The following is a 12,109-nucleotide window of genomic DNA, read 5'->3' as shown; positions in this document are numbered from 1 at the left end:
TCCTTAGTGAGTGAGAAATGATGCAATTGAGGCAAATTTAAGTCCAGTGAAATCCCACTGATTCAAAAGAAACATATGCTGCAGTCTCATGCATGCTTACATAAGAGTAAAGTCCACTGAATGTAGTAAGCCTTGAGCAGGCATAAGTCTATATTAAGAGTTAAACAAATGCCCGCTGAAACCAATGTGACTTCAGAGTGCTTACCGTATACAGTCGGCCCTTCATACACACACATTTTTAATACATGGATTCAAGCATCCACGGTTTGAAAATATTCCAGAAAAAGTATAAATTTCAAATATCAAACTTTGATTTTCCATTTTTATAAGGGACACCATTTTGCTGTGTCATATTTAATGGGACTTGAGCACCCACAGATTTTGTTATCCACGGGGGATCTTGGAACCAAACCCCAGCGTATAACAAGGGTCCACTGTATACTCGTCTATAAGTCTAAACATTTATGGCCAAAAATTGACCCCAAAATTCTAGGTTGACTTATTTACGGGTCAGTATAATAATGTGATAGCAGCTCTTGATTTCCTCATGTGGTGGAAGATAGTTTCTTTTTTTCTTGAGCCAAGCAGAAAGAGTCCTGAGTGATTAATTGCTTTTAGCTTGGCTGGACAGTTGCTGTTAAGAGTTTCTGTTGCTGTATGCCCACACACTGAGGGAGCGTCCAAGTTTTACCTTGGACTGATCCTCAGGTCACCGAACCTGCCCTCAATTTATATATGAGGTTGATTTATAGTTGAGTATATACAGATGATTTTGTTGGAATTGTTCCCATGTTTTTTGTACAGTATTCTCACAGTTTTTGATGGAAGAAAACTAAGATATGAGTAATCACATGCCCAGCATACATTGTTTTAATCCTCCTTATATGGCTCACAGTTATTAAATCAAATTATTTAAGTTCATTTCATAATAATCTCTTGTTGTGGGTTTCTTTTAAGTATTCTCAGTTTTGAATTGTAAAGGTGTACATAGTTGTAAACTCAGAGTCTACCATATATTATGAGAGTTTAATAAATAAATAAATAAGAGTTGAAGAGTTTCATCTCTGGGTATAAAATCTGTCCAAAAAAGAAAAAGACACTGAAAATTTTGACATCTGTTTATCTGTTTATAGCTGGGGAAAGATTACTCATTTTAATTCTTGTTTAAAATGCCATATGAAGGAAAAGGCATTTGTGCAAACAAGAGTCATATTTGAATTGTAGATCATGTCTCTACCATCTGTGAGAGCTCTTGGTGTTGCAAAATTAATGTGTTAATGAAATCATAATAATTTCTCTAAAGTAATGGATTCTGAAACCTAGAATGACTAGTTTTTGAACTTTGGTTTCTAGTGGCTTACAATTGGGAAAACCTTTCAGAGCTTAATTAGTTCTGCAGCCTTATTTATTTATTTTATTCAAAAATAAAAAAAATCACCACACCAATAGAAGTACACACCCATTCACAATGGAAACTTGCATTTGATACAGTAAGTCTGTAATAAAAAGAGATAGTGCTTTAGTTTTTGAAAAGTTGCTAAATAAATTACAAACTGTCAAGATATTGTACAAAAGTTAATAGGGAAGAAGAGTGGGCAAAACCCCTGGAAAATCTTTCCAACTTGTTCACATAATTTCAGAATATTTGAAAATCACCCAGATTCTAGTATCATTTCTACTTCACATTTGAAAGACAAAACTATTTATGTATATTTGTTTTGCTTTTGGAATTCCTTTTAAACCAACAGCTCTCTTATCTACCACATTTAGGTAACATACAATAGTCAATTGTAAATTATTTGCTCACAGTGCTCTTGAGTCATTGGATTATTTTCCAAGTGTTACTTGATCTTACGTTGCCAGATGTTCATCATGTCACTCTGTATTGGTGTGCGCAGTTCAGCAGTACCTAATGTGAAAGCTGTAATCCAATATTGTCTTATGGACCACTGAGTTTAGGTCCATTGAAATCATTCTGCTTAAGCATGCTTAACACTACTCTATACTAAGAATATCCTATATGATAAGAAAATCTCCTGAGGTTTATATAGATCTTTGCAGCAGAGTTTAATGCATGTTTCCTCAAAAATCCTGCTATGTTTAATGAGACCTGTTCCCTGGTAAGGGTGTTTAGGATTTCAGTCTTAGAGTGTTCCACATATTTCACATGTTGGGTTTTTCTTTTTTTCTTTTTGGCCATCTGTACAAAAACCCTTTAAAGCAGGAAGCTCTAAATCTGCTTAAAGCCATCTTTAAACTACAATCCTATACAGTGCACAGTATATATGAATAATAAGGAGGAAATCCCCTTGAATATACTGCGGGCTTCTTTCTGAGGATACATGCATAGGACTGAGTCATTAGTGACTTGACAGCACTGAATAGAAGATCTGAAAATCTGATCTTCCTGAGAGACATTACACTCTCTTACCTATTGTCATATAGGAATCCTATTATCTGTATCACTTTATGCTTCGGTTGTAAATAATGGTGCTAAAGAACCACCATTAAAAACATGATTCCCTTCTAGTAACCCATGGGTTTCTGCATGCACACAGATATATACACACAAATAAATGCATGTTAATATGTGTATACACACATAGAATACTGTGCTTTTGATTTTTCAAGCACTTTAGGACTGCAGATGAGATGAAATATTTTGATGCAAGGCTTATATTTTGGTATCACAACAAGTGTCAGGAACTATATTTTCTCTTGATAATGTAGATGTTTAGGAAACAGTAATGGAAAGTTTAAAAATATGCAAATGATATTATAAAAAGGAAATCACTTTTTTCTTACCTGTTTTGATTTTTGTTACTGTGTTGTAGGTATGTGACTGGTGTAAGCACATAAGACACACAAAAGAGTATCTGGATTTTGGGGACGGGGAAAGAAGGCTTCAGTTCTGCAGTGCAAAATGTCTCAATCAGTACAAAATGGACATTTTCTACAAAGAGACACAGGCCAATCTTCCAGCTGGACTCTGCAGCACATTACATCCTCCAGTCGAAAATAAAGCAGAAGGCACTGGGGTGCAGCTGCTGACTCCAGATTCTTGGAATATACCGCTAGCAGATGCTCGGAGAAAGGCCCCATCCCCAGCCTCTGCAGCTGGCCAAATTCAAGGTCCTGGACCATCCTCATCTACCACTGCCTCTCCGCCTGATACTGCCAACTGCTCTGTCACTAAAATCCCAACGCCTGTTCCTAAACCTATTCCCATCAATGAGAATCCAAATATTCCACCAGTTTCTGTTCAGCCACCTGCTAGCCTTGTGCCTCCAATTGGTGTCCCACCTCGAAGCCCTCCCATGGTGATGACAAACCGTGGACCGGTTCCCTTGCCCATATTCATGGAACAACAAATCCTGCAGCAAATTCGTCCACCGTTTATTCGAGGGCCACCTCATCATGCCTCAAATCCAAATAGCCCTCTGTCCAATCCAATGATTCCTGGAATTGGTCCACCACCAGGTGGTCCTAGAAATATGGGCCCCACCTCCAGCCCAATGCACAGGCCAATGCTGTCCCCTCATATTCACCCTCCAACAACTCCAACCATGCCTGGAAACCCCCCAGGTTTACTACCACCTCCACCTCCAGGAGTCCCTTTGCCCAGTCTTCCCTTCCCTCCTGTAAGCATGATGCCAAATGGTCCTATGCCCATGCCTCAGATGATGAACTTTGGCTTGCCATCTCTTGCCCCACTGGTGCCACCCCCAACCCTGTTAGTGCCATATCCTGTCATTGTTCCTCTTCCAGTTCCTATCCCCATTCCAATCCCAATTCCTCACCTCAATGATTCCAAGCCCCCAAATGGCTTCTCCAGCAATGGGGAAAGCTTCATTCCAAGTACATCCAGTGATGCCACTGGAGCAAAGCCAACAAATAATTCTGTGTCCCCCAGAGATTCAAAACAAGGACCTTCCAAGTCCTCTGATTCAACGCCAAGCTGCTCAGGCCAGTCCTTAAATCAAACACAAGCCCATCAGGAACACAGTAAAAATGAAGTTGTTGATTTGACTGTGAGACCTAGTAGTCCAGTAAAGAAGTTTGCTTTCCCTACCGTACTACAGGGACCACAGGACGGTGTAATAGACTTAACCGTAGGTCACAGGTCTAGACTTCACAATGTTATCCACAGGGCTTTACATGCTCACATCAAAGTTGAACATGAAGCTAGTAGTGTTGTAAATCTGACTTTTGGTAGCTCAGATAAAAGGAACTGCAATGACTGTAGGAACAATTGCAGCCCCACTGAAACAAAAAAATTACCTTGCAGTGACTCGGTTCACTGTGGCCCTATCACACTGGCTTCTGGTAGTCCGGAAAATAGTGCAGCTGCAGTTTGCAATGTAATTGTGAATGGCACAAAGGGCCCAGAGGTTTCTAAGAACTCAGAGACATCCCAGGAGCAAAAGAAATCACAACCTCTGGAAGAACTGCCAGTAAGTGAGCTGGAGTCTGTTAAGGAAAACAACTGTAATTCAAACTGCCGCCGAGAAGGAGAGTCTGGTAAGAAGACTGGGGAAGAGCCCCTGTTTGGGGGAGATAAGCAAGATCCCAACCTAAACAATCCTGCAGATGAGGACCATGCATATGCTTTGCGGATGCTACCCAAAGCAGGCTGCGTCATCCAGCCTGTGCCAAAACCAGCGGAAAAGACTTCTATTGCACCATGCATTATCTCAACGCCAATTCTCAGCACAGGGCCAGAAGATCTGGAGCCACCACTGAAAAGGAGGTGTCTCCGAATTCGAAATCAGAATAAGTAAAGGTTTGTGTAATCACTACAGTCTTCTGTGTGAGTAGAATGAATATAAGTGTTTTCAGGTAGGAGTAAAAAGATGTGTGGAGGTAACCATTTGTGAAACAGGGAGAAAGATTCTCGTTATGAACTCACCACCCAGAGGCCATTATTTGTGTTTCGTTTTTGTCGTATAGCATTTTTGTATCTGTCTGTTTCACATTCCATCAGCAAATGTATATTCCTTTGGGTTTATGGACTATTCTGATATAACTTTGGCAGTCATAATTATGATGTTGCTTATATCCTAATTGATAGATCTTTTCTTCTGCCAGTTTTTGAGGCCAGGAGACCTAGCATATGTGGCTAGGCTATCTGGTAACAGCAGCTCAGGACCTGTGGATTTACAGTAATTATCACAATTTACAATTAGGATAACTCACAGTTACTCACATTCTACCATTTTTAATTAACTGAAATACAAAAGCAAGCTTTTTAAACACTCTTCCTATTCTTTTTCAAATGTACAAATTTGAAAGTAGCAAAGGCTTTGCTTTTTATTAAAAAACACTTCCGTGAGCTATCTTTGAGTAAAAAAACAATTTAATACATTACTTGATATTTTGGTTCTAATTGGTCTCAATATAGTGGAATCACATGTGTCACATTTCAACATTTTCTTTACCTTTTATAAAAATGCTCCTTATTGTACCAATATCAAATGTATTTTAATGTTCTTTTGCTGAGGCACCCAGGCATACAAAAAATCATAAAGCAACAACAGCTGAGCCTTACTTTTTCATAATCATATCAGACGAACAACTGGCCCTTACACCTTTGTATTAGTACTGTAGTACATACTTTAAAGGGATGCTTAATATTCCAGATGTACAATTTGGATTCTGAACAAATTACCGTTCTGCTTTTACAAGAAATTGTTTCTCTGTGTTTGCAAAGCAGATGTCTGGATTTCTGATTCACTTCAGTATTTGGGTCCCTTTATGCAGAGTCACTAGTATTTCCTTTAAAAAAAACCCAATAGTCACTATCCTTTATCACAATTACACATATAGTTCAACTGCAATCCTGTTGGTGTATGGTGTTAAGAGTGGTCCATTATGCTGGCAGTTGCACTTTTTCCATGTTTGTGGAGAGAGGCAGAGATGGCAGCAGCAGCAGCATAAATGGCTGCCATTCTGAGCTGCCTATTTCTGGCTTCTGGTGGGTGGCATTTTTGAAGCCAAGGCACGCTGAAAGAGATGCCTTGGACAATTGCCTGTGCCACAGGACAGACAGTTATCTAAGCCACCCCTTTCAGTCTGCTTTGGCTTCAAGGAGGAATCCACCCTGGAAAACAGGCATTTAAAAAAAAAGTCAGTTTAGGACCAGCAGCCATTTCCTCCTGCCTGCACTTCCACTGACTTCTTCATCCTTTCTTTACTGTTTGTTCACCTGTTGCCTTTCATCTTGCTGCTGTTACCACTGCTTCTTCTACCTATGCTGGAAACATAACTACAGCAGTAGAGCCAACAAGATTCCAGCCTAAAACACTTTTTATAAAAAGAAAGAAATTATATTTGTTGCAAATACCTTGCCTTCTTAAAATAGCATTTCTGTTTTGTTGTGTTAACATCTGACCTACTAGCATGATGGAAACTTATTTCCTCCCAGAGGCCTCCTCATAGAATCATTGAATAATAGAATAATAGAGTTGGAAGAGACCGCAAGGGCCATCCAGTCTAACCCCCTGCCATGCAGGAAATCCAAATCAAAGCATCCCTGACAGATAGCTATCCAGCCTCTATTTAAAGACCTCCAGGGAAGGAGACTCCACTACATTCCAAGTGAGTTTATTCCACTGTCGAACAGCCCTTACTGTCAGGAAGTTCCTCCTAGTGTTGAGGTGGAATCTCTTTTCCTGTAGCTTGCATCCATTGTTCCGGGTCCTAGTCTCTGGAGCAGCAGAAAACAAGCTTGCTCCCTCCTCAGCATGACATCCCTTCAAGTATTTAAACAGGGCTATCATATCACCTCTTAACCTTCTCTTCTCCAGGCTAAACATCCCCAGTTCCCTAAGTCATTCCTCATAGGGCATGGTTTCCAGACCCTTCTCCATTTTAGTCGCTCTCATTTGGACATGCTCCAGTTTCTCCACATCCTTTCTAAATTGTGGTGCCCAGAACTGGACACAATATTCCAGGTGGGGACTGACCAGAGCAGAATATAGTGGCACTATTACTTCCCTTGATCTAGACACTATATTTTTATTGATGCAGTCTAACATTGCATTGGCCTTTTTAGCTTCCGCGTTGCACTGTTGACTCATGTTCAACTTGTGGTCTACTTGGACTTCCAGATCCCTTTCACACGTAGTCTTGTTCAGCCACATGTCACCCGTCCTATATTTGTGCATTTCATTTTTCCGTCCTAAGTGCAGTACCTTACATTTCTCCGTGTTGAAATTCATTTTGTTAGCTTTGGCCCAGCTTTCTAATCTATTAAGGTCATTTTGAATTTTGATCCTGTCCTCTGAAGTATTAGCTACTCCTCCTAATTTGGTGTCATCTGCAAATTTGATAAATGTGCCCCCAATTCTGTCATCCAAGTCATTGATAAAGATGTTGAATAGCACTGGGCCCAGGACCCCACCCGTCACTTCTCTCCAGGATGAAAAGGAGCCAATGTTGAGCACCCTTTGGGTTTGGCCGGTCAACCAATTACAAATCCATGTCACAGCCCTGTGGAACAGGTTTTCAGAGCACCCTGAGTAAGCCACCTCAGGAGATAAGTGGGTCCACAGCCCTCTTGATTTAGCTGATCAGACCTATTGGATCATGGCCATTGTTTCCAACTACTAGAAGTATAATATTTTTACTTCAGAAATGTAGTATCCTCTAACAAATTGTCCATGCCAGTTGGGTGGCTGAGCATGCTAAAGTGACATAGCTTCTTATGATGTTATTTATCAAGAGACTCAAATCCTCTCCCATGCCCTTTCATTTTTAACAATAGCAATAATGAACAATAATAATGTTAGTTGGATTATAAGGGAGAAATAACATGACATAAAATAATAACCAACCTCTTGTACCTACCCAGTTTGACAAGAAAACCATAACAGTATATGCCAGGAGTTGGTTACACAGAACCTAAACCTGCAAGTGGCCACAATCCATTTTGCACCCCCTCCCAAAGCTCTGTTTTAATCTTTTTTAAAAAGTAAAATAAGAGGAGCCATGTTCCAGTATGAGGTAGGCAAAAACTCTACACCCAAGCCTATAGTGGCGAGCCACTGTTTGGGTGTCCATAATGTAAACTGAACAATCTATCTTACTGCAGCAACATCATTTGCAATAGTATTTAATACAAGTTAAAGTAAAACAGCCCTTAGTTTTATATACCACAGTCTCCAGGCACAGTTACTCAACTGTCAGAGTTAGACATGTTGTGCCCATTCTGTATAAATGTAACCATGCTCACTGGGACCTGTAATTATCCCTGCTGCCATGGTATACCTTGCAGCCCCTGAGAGAGAAGATGGTCAGTTTCATGCCCATAAAGATGCTTCCCAGAGCAGGACAGATGGGTCTGCCCCATAATTCTATCCCATCAACTAGTTCTGTCTGGCTGAAAACTGTTTTAAATGTAACATTTTGTACTGGTTAAGGAAATCTGCTCCTTATTGACTGAGGATGGTGCTGCAGTCTTTGAGCAGACAGACAAATGTAATTAAAAATTAGTGAATTAATTAATATATATTAAAATCCAAATTACCTCCAGGTACATATGTCTGGGGCCCTCTTAATATGTATTTTAATTTGTAATCATATGATTCTATTATTCTGTTCTCAGTTCCAGGTAGAGAAAAGTCACAGAATCGATAAAACATATATACATGTTGACTTAACAACTTCCATTGATTCCATGGGTCTGCTTAAGCTGGGTCTACAAATGTATTTAGTTTGCATGATTTTTGGAGCTGTGATACATAAAGAAAGACAGACACAGATTTTTACTTTATTATTTATTATTATAGATGTATGGATGTCACTGTCCTGTAGTTCAGCAGCCGCTGAGGTTTTTTATTTAAAAAACTGAAGCAAATATATTTTGTGGCAGCTTCATTGTATTGATACTTAATATAGGCATTCTCCATATCACCAATATATTTGACATTTGAAACAAGATAACTAGTAGTATAAAAGCCTTAATTTTTGAACTGACCTTCAGTGATACTGCATTCATTTAACAAAATTTGAAGATGCAGTCCACTCCTTTCTTCTGGTTAATATGCATCGTACAGCTGACCAGAAGGAGGTTATTTTAATTAAGAGGCATCTCAGCCAGTTTCTCATAATAGCACAAGAAGATGTAAGATGCTAAAGAAAATCAACCAAATCAAAACAGTGGTCCACAATACAAGAAAGAATGGTTGCTAGAAAGCTTTATATCAACAAATTATAGTTGTATTTTGCCTTTTTGAATACTGACAGTGTTTCATTGTGTGTTTGATGCATAATGAACTTATACTTTTATTATGCATCTAACATATTCCTTGGTGAGAATAAAAAGCATTGTATTTATTAAGACTGAATGAGATTCTGAAATGTAAAGCTGTATCACTGAATACCAAAGTGAGGTTTATCTGTGCCATCCTGTTTCCAGTTTCTATGTATGAATATGAAAGCTGTACAGTGGATAGGAAGGGAATCAACTCATTTGAGATGTGGTGCTGGAGAAGATTTCTGCAGCTACCATGGACTACTAAAAAGACAAATAAAAAGAGCAAATTAAGCCTGAATCAAGGAAATCAACCCTAGAAGCTAAGATGCTTAAACTGAGGCTGCCATACGTTGGCCATATCATGAGAAGACGTGGCTCACTAGAAAAGACAATGAAACTTAGAAAGGGAGAAGGCATAAGGAAAAGCAGAAGATTGCATTCCAGATGGATAGATTCCGCTCTAAGTCTGCAGCACCTGAGCAGGGTGGTTGATGATGGGGCACTTGGAAGTCTTTCATTCATAGAGTTGCCATAAGTGACTTGACAGCATTAAGTGTCATTACAAACAACAATTTTTTTCAGATAGCCAGTAACCATCTTGCACATTCAGATATTTGGTGAGTCTAATAGATGATGTACAGCTTCATGTTTATAGGAAGAATATTAAACTATGAATTTATTACTATACAGGAGTGACCATGGTTTGGACCATGGAAGCAATATGGTATTAGATATCTCAGACCAAAAATTGCTCTCAAGCCAATCAGTGTCCCACTGTCCCCCATTCAGTGCTGATATTCTACATGATGTTTCTACCTGCTAAATTGCCTCAATAATAACTATAATTCTAAAGTTCATGAATGTATATATATAATGTCTAGGTGTGTGAATACAATTATGTTGCACTGAAATTGGATAGCAGGTGCAGGAGGAGTCACCAGGTGTGTGTATAATATTGTTACTTTGAATTTGGATACTGTTATTCTAGGTTTAAAACACAAATAAAATTATTGATGATGCAAATGTAAGTTATATATCCTACATTCCAGTCCTAATCCTTAACTTTTCCTCTACACAAATCCTATACTTATATAGGGAAAGCTGCTGGTTTTGCCACCCTGCTTAAAATACCAGAAACTGTCCATCTGAACATTTCTGGTGTAGTCCACTTAAAAAATTAGGAATGTAGTATTTAATTATTTTTTACTTTATATTAACATATTTACTGAAAGATAATTAATGTCAGTTTTGAGGTTCACCAATGCACAATTATAGTTTATATAAGAAAGGTGCTCCGATATGTAAAAAAATGTCTGTGTTTTGATTCCTTGTTATGTCATGTCAGGAGGAATCATCATTAAATTGCACTTTCTTCTATATTCATTTTCATACAATATCTGTGCTCTCGTGGGTCCTGTTTCTGTTAATTATTTATTACAAACTGTGAGTGTTTGGGCAATGTAAATACACCCTTTGTAGAACCATGGAAAGTTGTAAAGGTTTTGCTTGATGTCTTGTTTAACTTTACTTCTTCAGATTATTCTGTTTTATAAAAAACCTGCAGAATATAGTTTGCAAAGCAACTGGGGAAATTACCATTACAAAATTACCAATAATACAAAATGATTAATGAAGTATTTCTTCCTAATGCACAAGAAGTTCATAAAAGGGCAAAAATGTTTTTGAAAACACTAAAAAGATCACAGTAGACATCTGATAATTTATCATTGTTACAATCTGGTTATAATTTATCATCCCAACCCAAATATTGGGTTTTTTCATTTTCTTAAATCAAGATTTTTGCTGTGTATGTTTTTGTATGTGTTTGAGTGCATCTTATGTGACATCAGCTAGATCTTCAATGTTCACTCAGGGTTTTTTTAAAAAAGCAATACAACAGCCTGAATCCATTGCTAGCCTCAACTAGACTAGACCCATTAAATCAATTGAATTTATGTAAGTATTGCTCTACCAAGTTACCACTTATTCACAGGCTCTACTCTAGTTGGCACTAACAATAATTTTCTAACCAGAAAGTTTGGATTGATAAATATGGACTTTCAGATGATCCCCAAGTAGTCATGGCTGCGCATCTACCATGCATTTTTATTACTTGTTCATTCCATGAAGGCAGCTAGTTTTTGGCAGTGTTTGTTGTTGTCTATATAACTATATTCCCCCTAAAATGCATTTGCTATAATTGTCCCCCCCCCACACACACACACACTTTAGCATGGCTAAAGAAAATGAGCTGGTGCACATTATCAGATCCCACAGAAATCTATGTGGCATTTAGACCTGGGCCAGCTTGGAAAATTCTAGGAATAAAAAAGAAAAAAGTGGGGGAACCCCTTTCTTATATTTCCAGGATAGGGAAGTGATGACTTTCAGGGTACAATCCCAAGACCTTTCTTCTATAAATCAAGCACCTGATTAGCATTTTACAGATAGAGATTGAAAACAAATGTAGTTCAACTGTAGGACAATGGTGATTGTTGTGGCCAGTGGCAGTAAAAAGAAATGAAATGAAATAAAGGAGAAATGGCTATAATCACTAATTTAATAGTCTGTGTGAGCACATGTGTGCTTGTGTGTATGCCCTCCATTCATTTTTATTTCCCTTGTCAACACACACACTAAGGTAGTGCAAAATCAAAGATTTAAGACATCATCAGGAAAATGCTCTTAGTGGGTGCTCACTCCTTACACTTCAAGAGGCAAGGCATTCAGACCATTTCCCCCCTTATACTGCATCTAGCCTTCTTGGATGTAACAATCACAAGTGAAATTAGCTTTCCTTGTCAGTCCTGGCAAATGCTTGGCCATGCAGCACTCTGGAGTGAGTTGGTTAAG

The 12,109-nt window shown here is 38.5% G+C and overlaps 1 protein-coding gene across 2 annotated transcripts in view; it reads left to right on the top strand.

The window, feature by feature from the left end:
- The window catches only part of LOC121919554 (sine oculis binding protein homolog), a 203,622-nt gene that overhangs the window by 178,673 nt on the left and 12,840 nt on the right, over positions 1 to 12,109 (top strand). For both annotated transcript variants that reach the window (XM_042446256.1, XM_042446255.1), the window contains one exon: positions 2,835 to 4,783. In XM_042446256.1, coding sequence (XP_042302190.1) covers positions 2,835 to 4,781 — 1,947 coding nt within the window. In that variant the 3' untranslated portion in view covers positions 4,782 to 4,783. The remainder of the gene's footprint in view (positions 1 to 2,834; positions 4,784 to 12,109) is intronic.

Source organism: Sceloporus undulatus, chromosome 1 (genome assembly GCF_019175285.1).
Source record: "Sceloporus undulatus isolate JIND9_A2432 ecotype Alabama chromosome 1, SceUnd_v1.1, whole genome shotgun sequence".
NCBI lineage: Eukaryota > Metazoa > Chordata > Lepidosauria > Squamata > Phrynosomatidae > Sceloporus > Sceloporus undulatus.
Note: the sequence above shows the minus strand (reverse complement) of the source record. Positions and strands in the feature narration are given on the sequence as shown.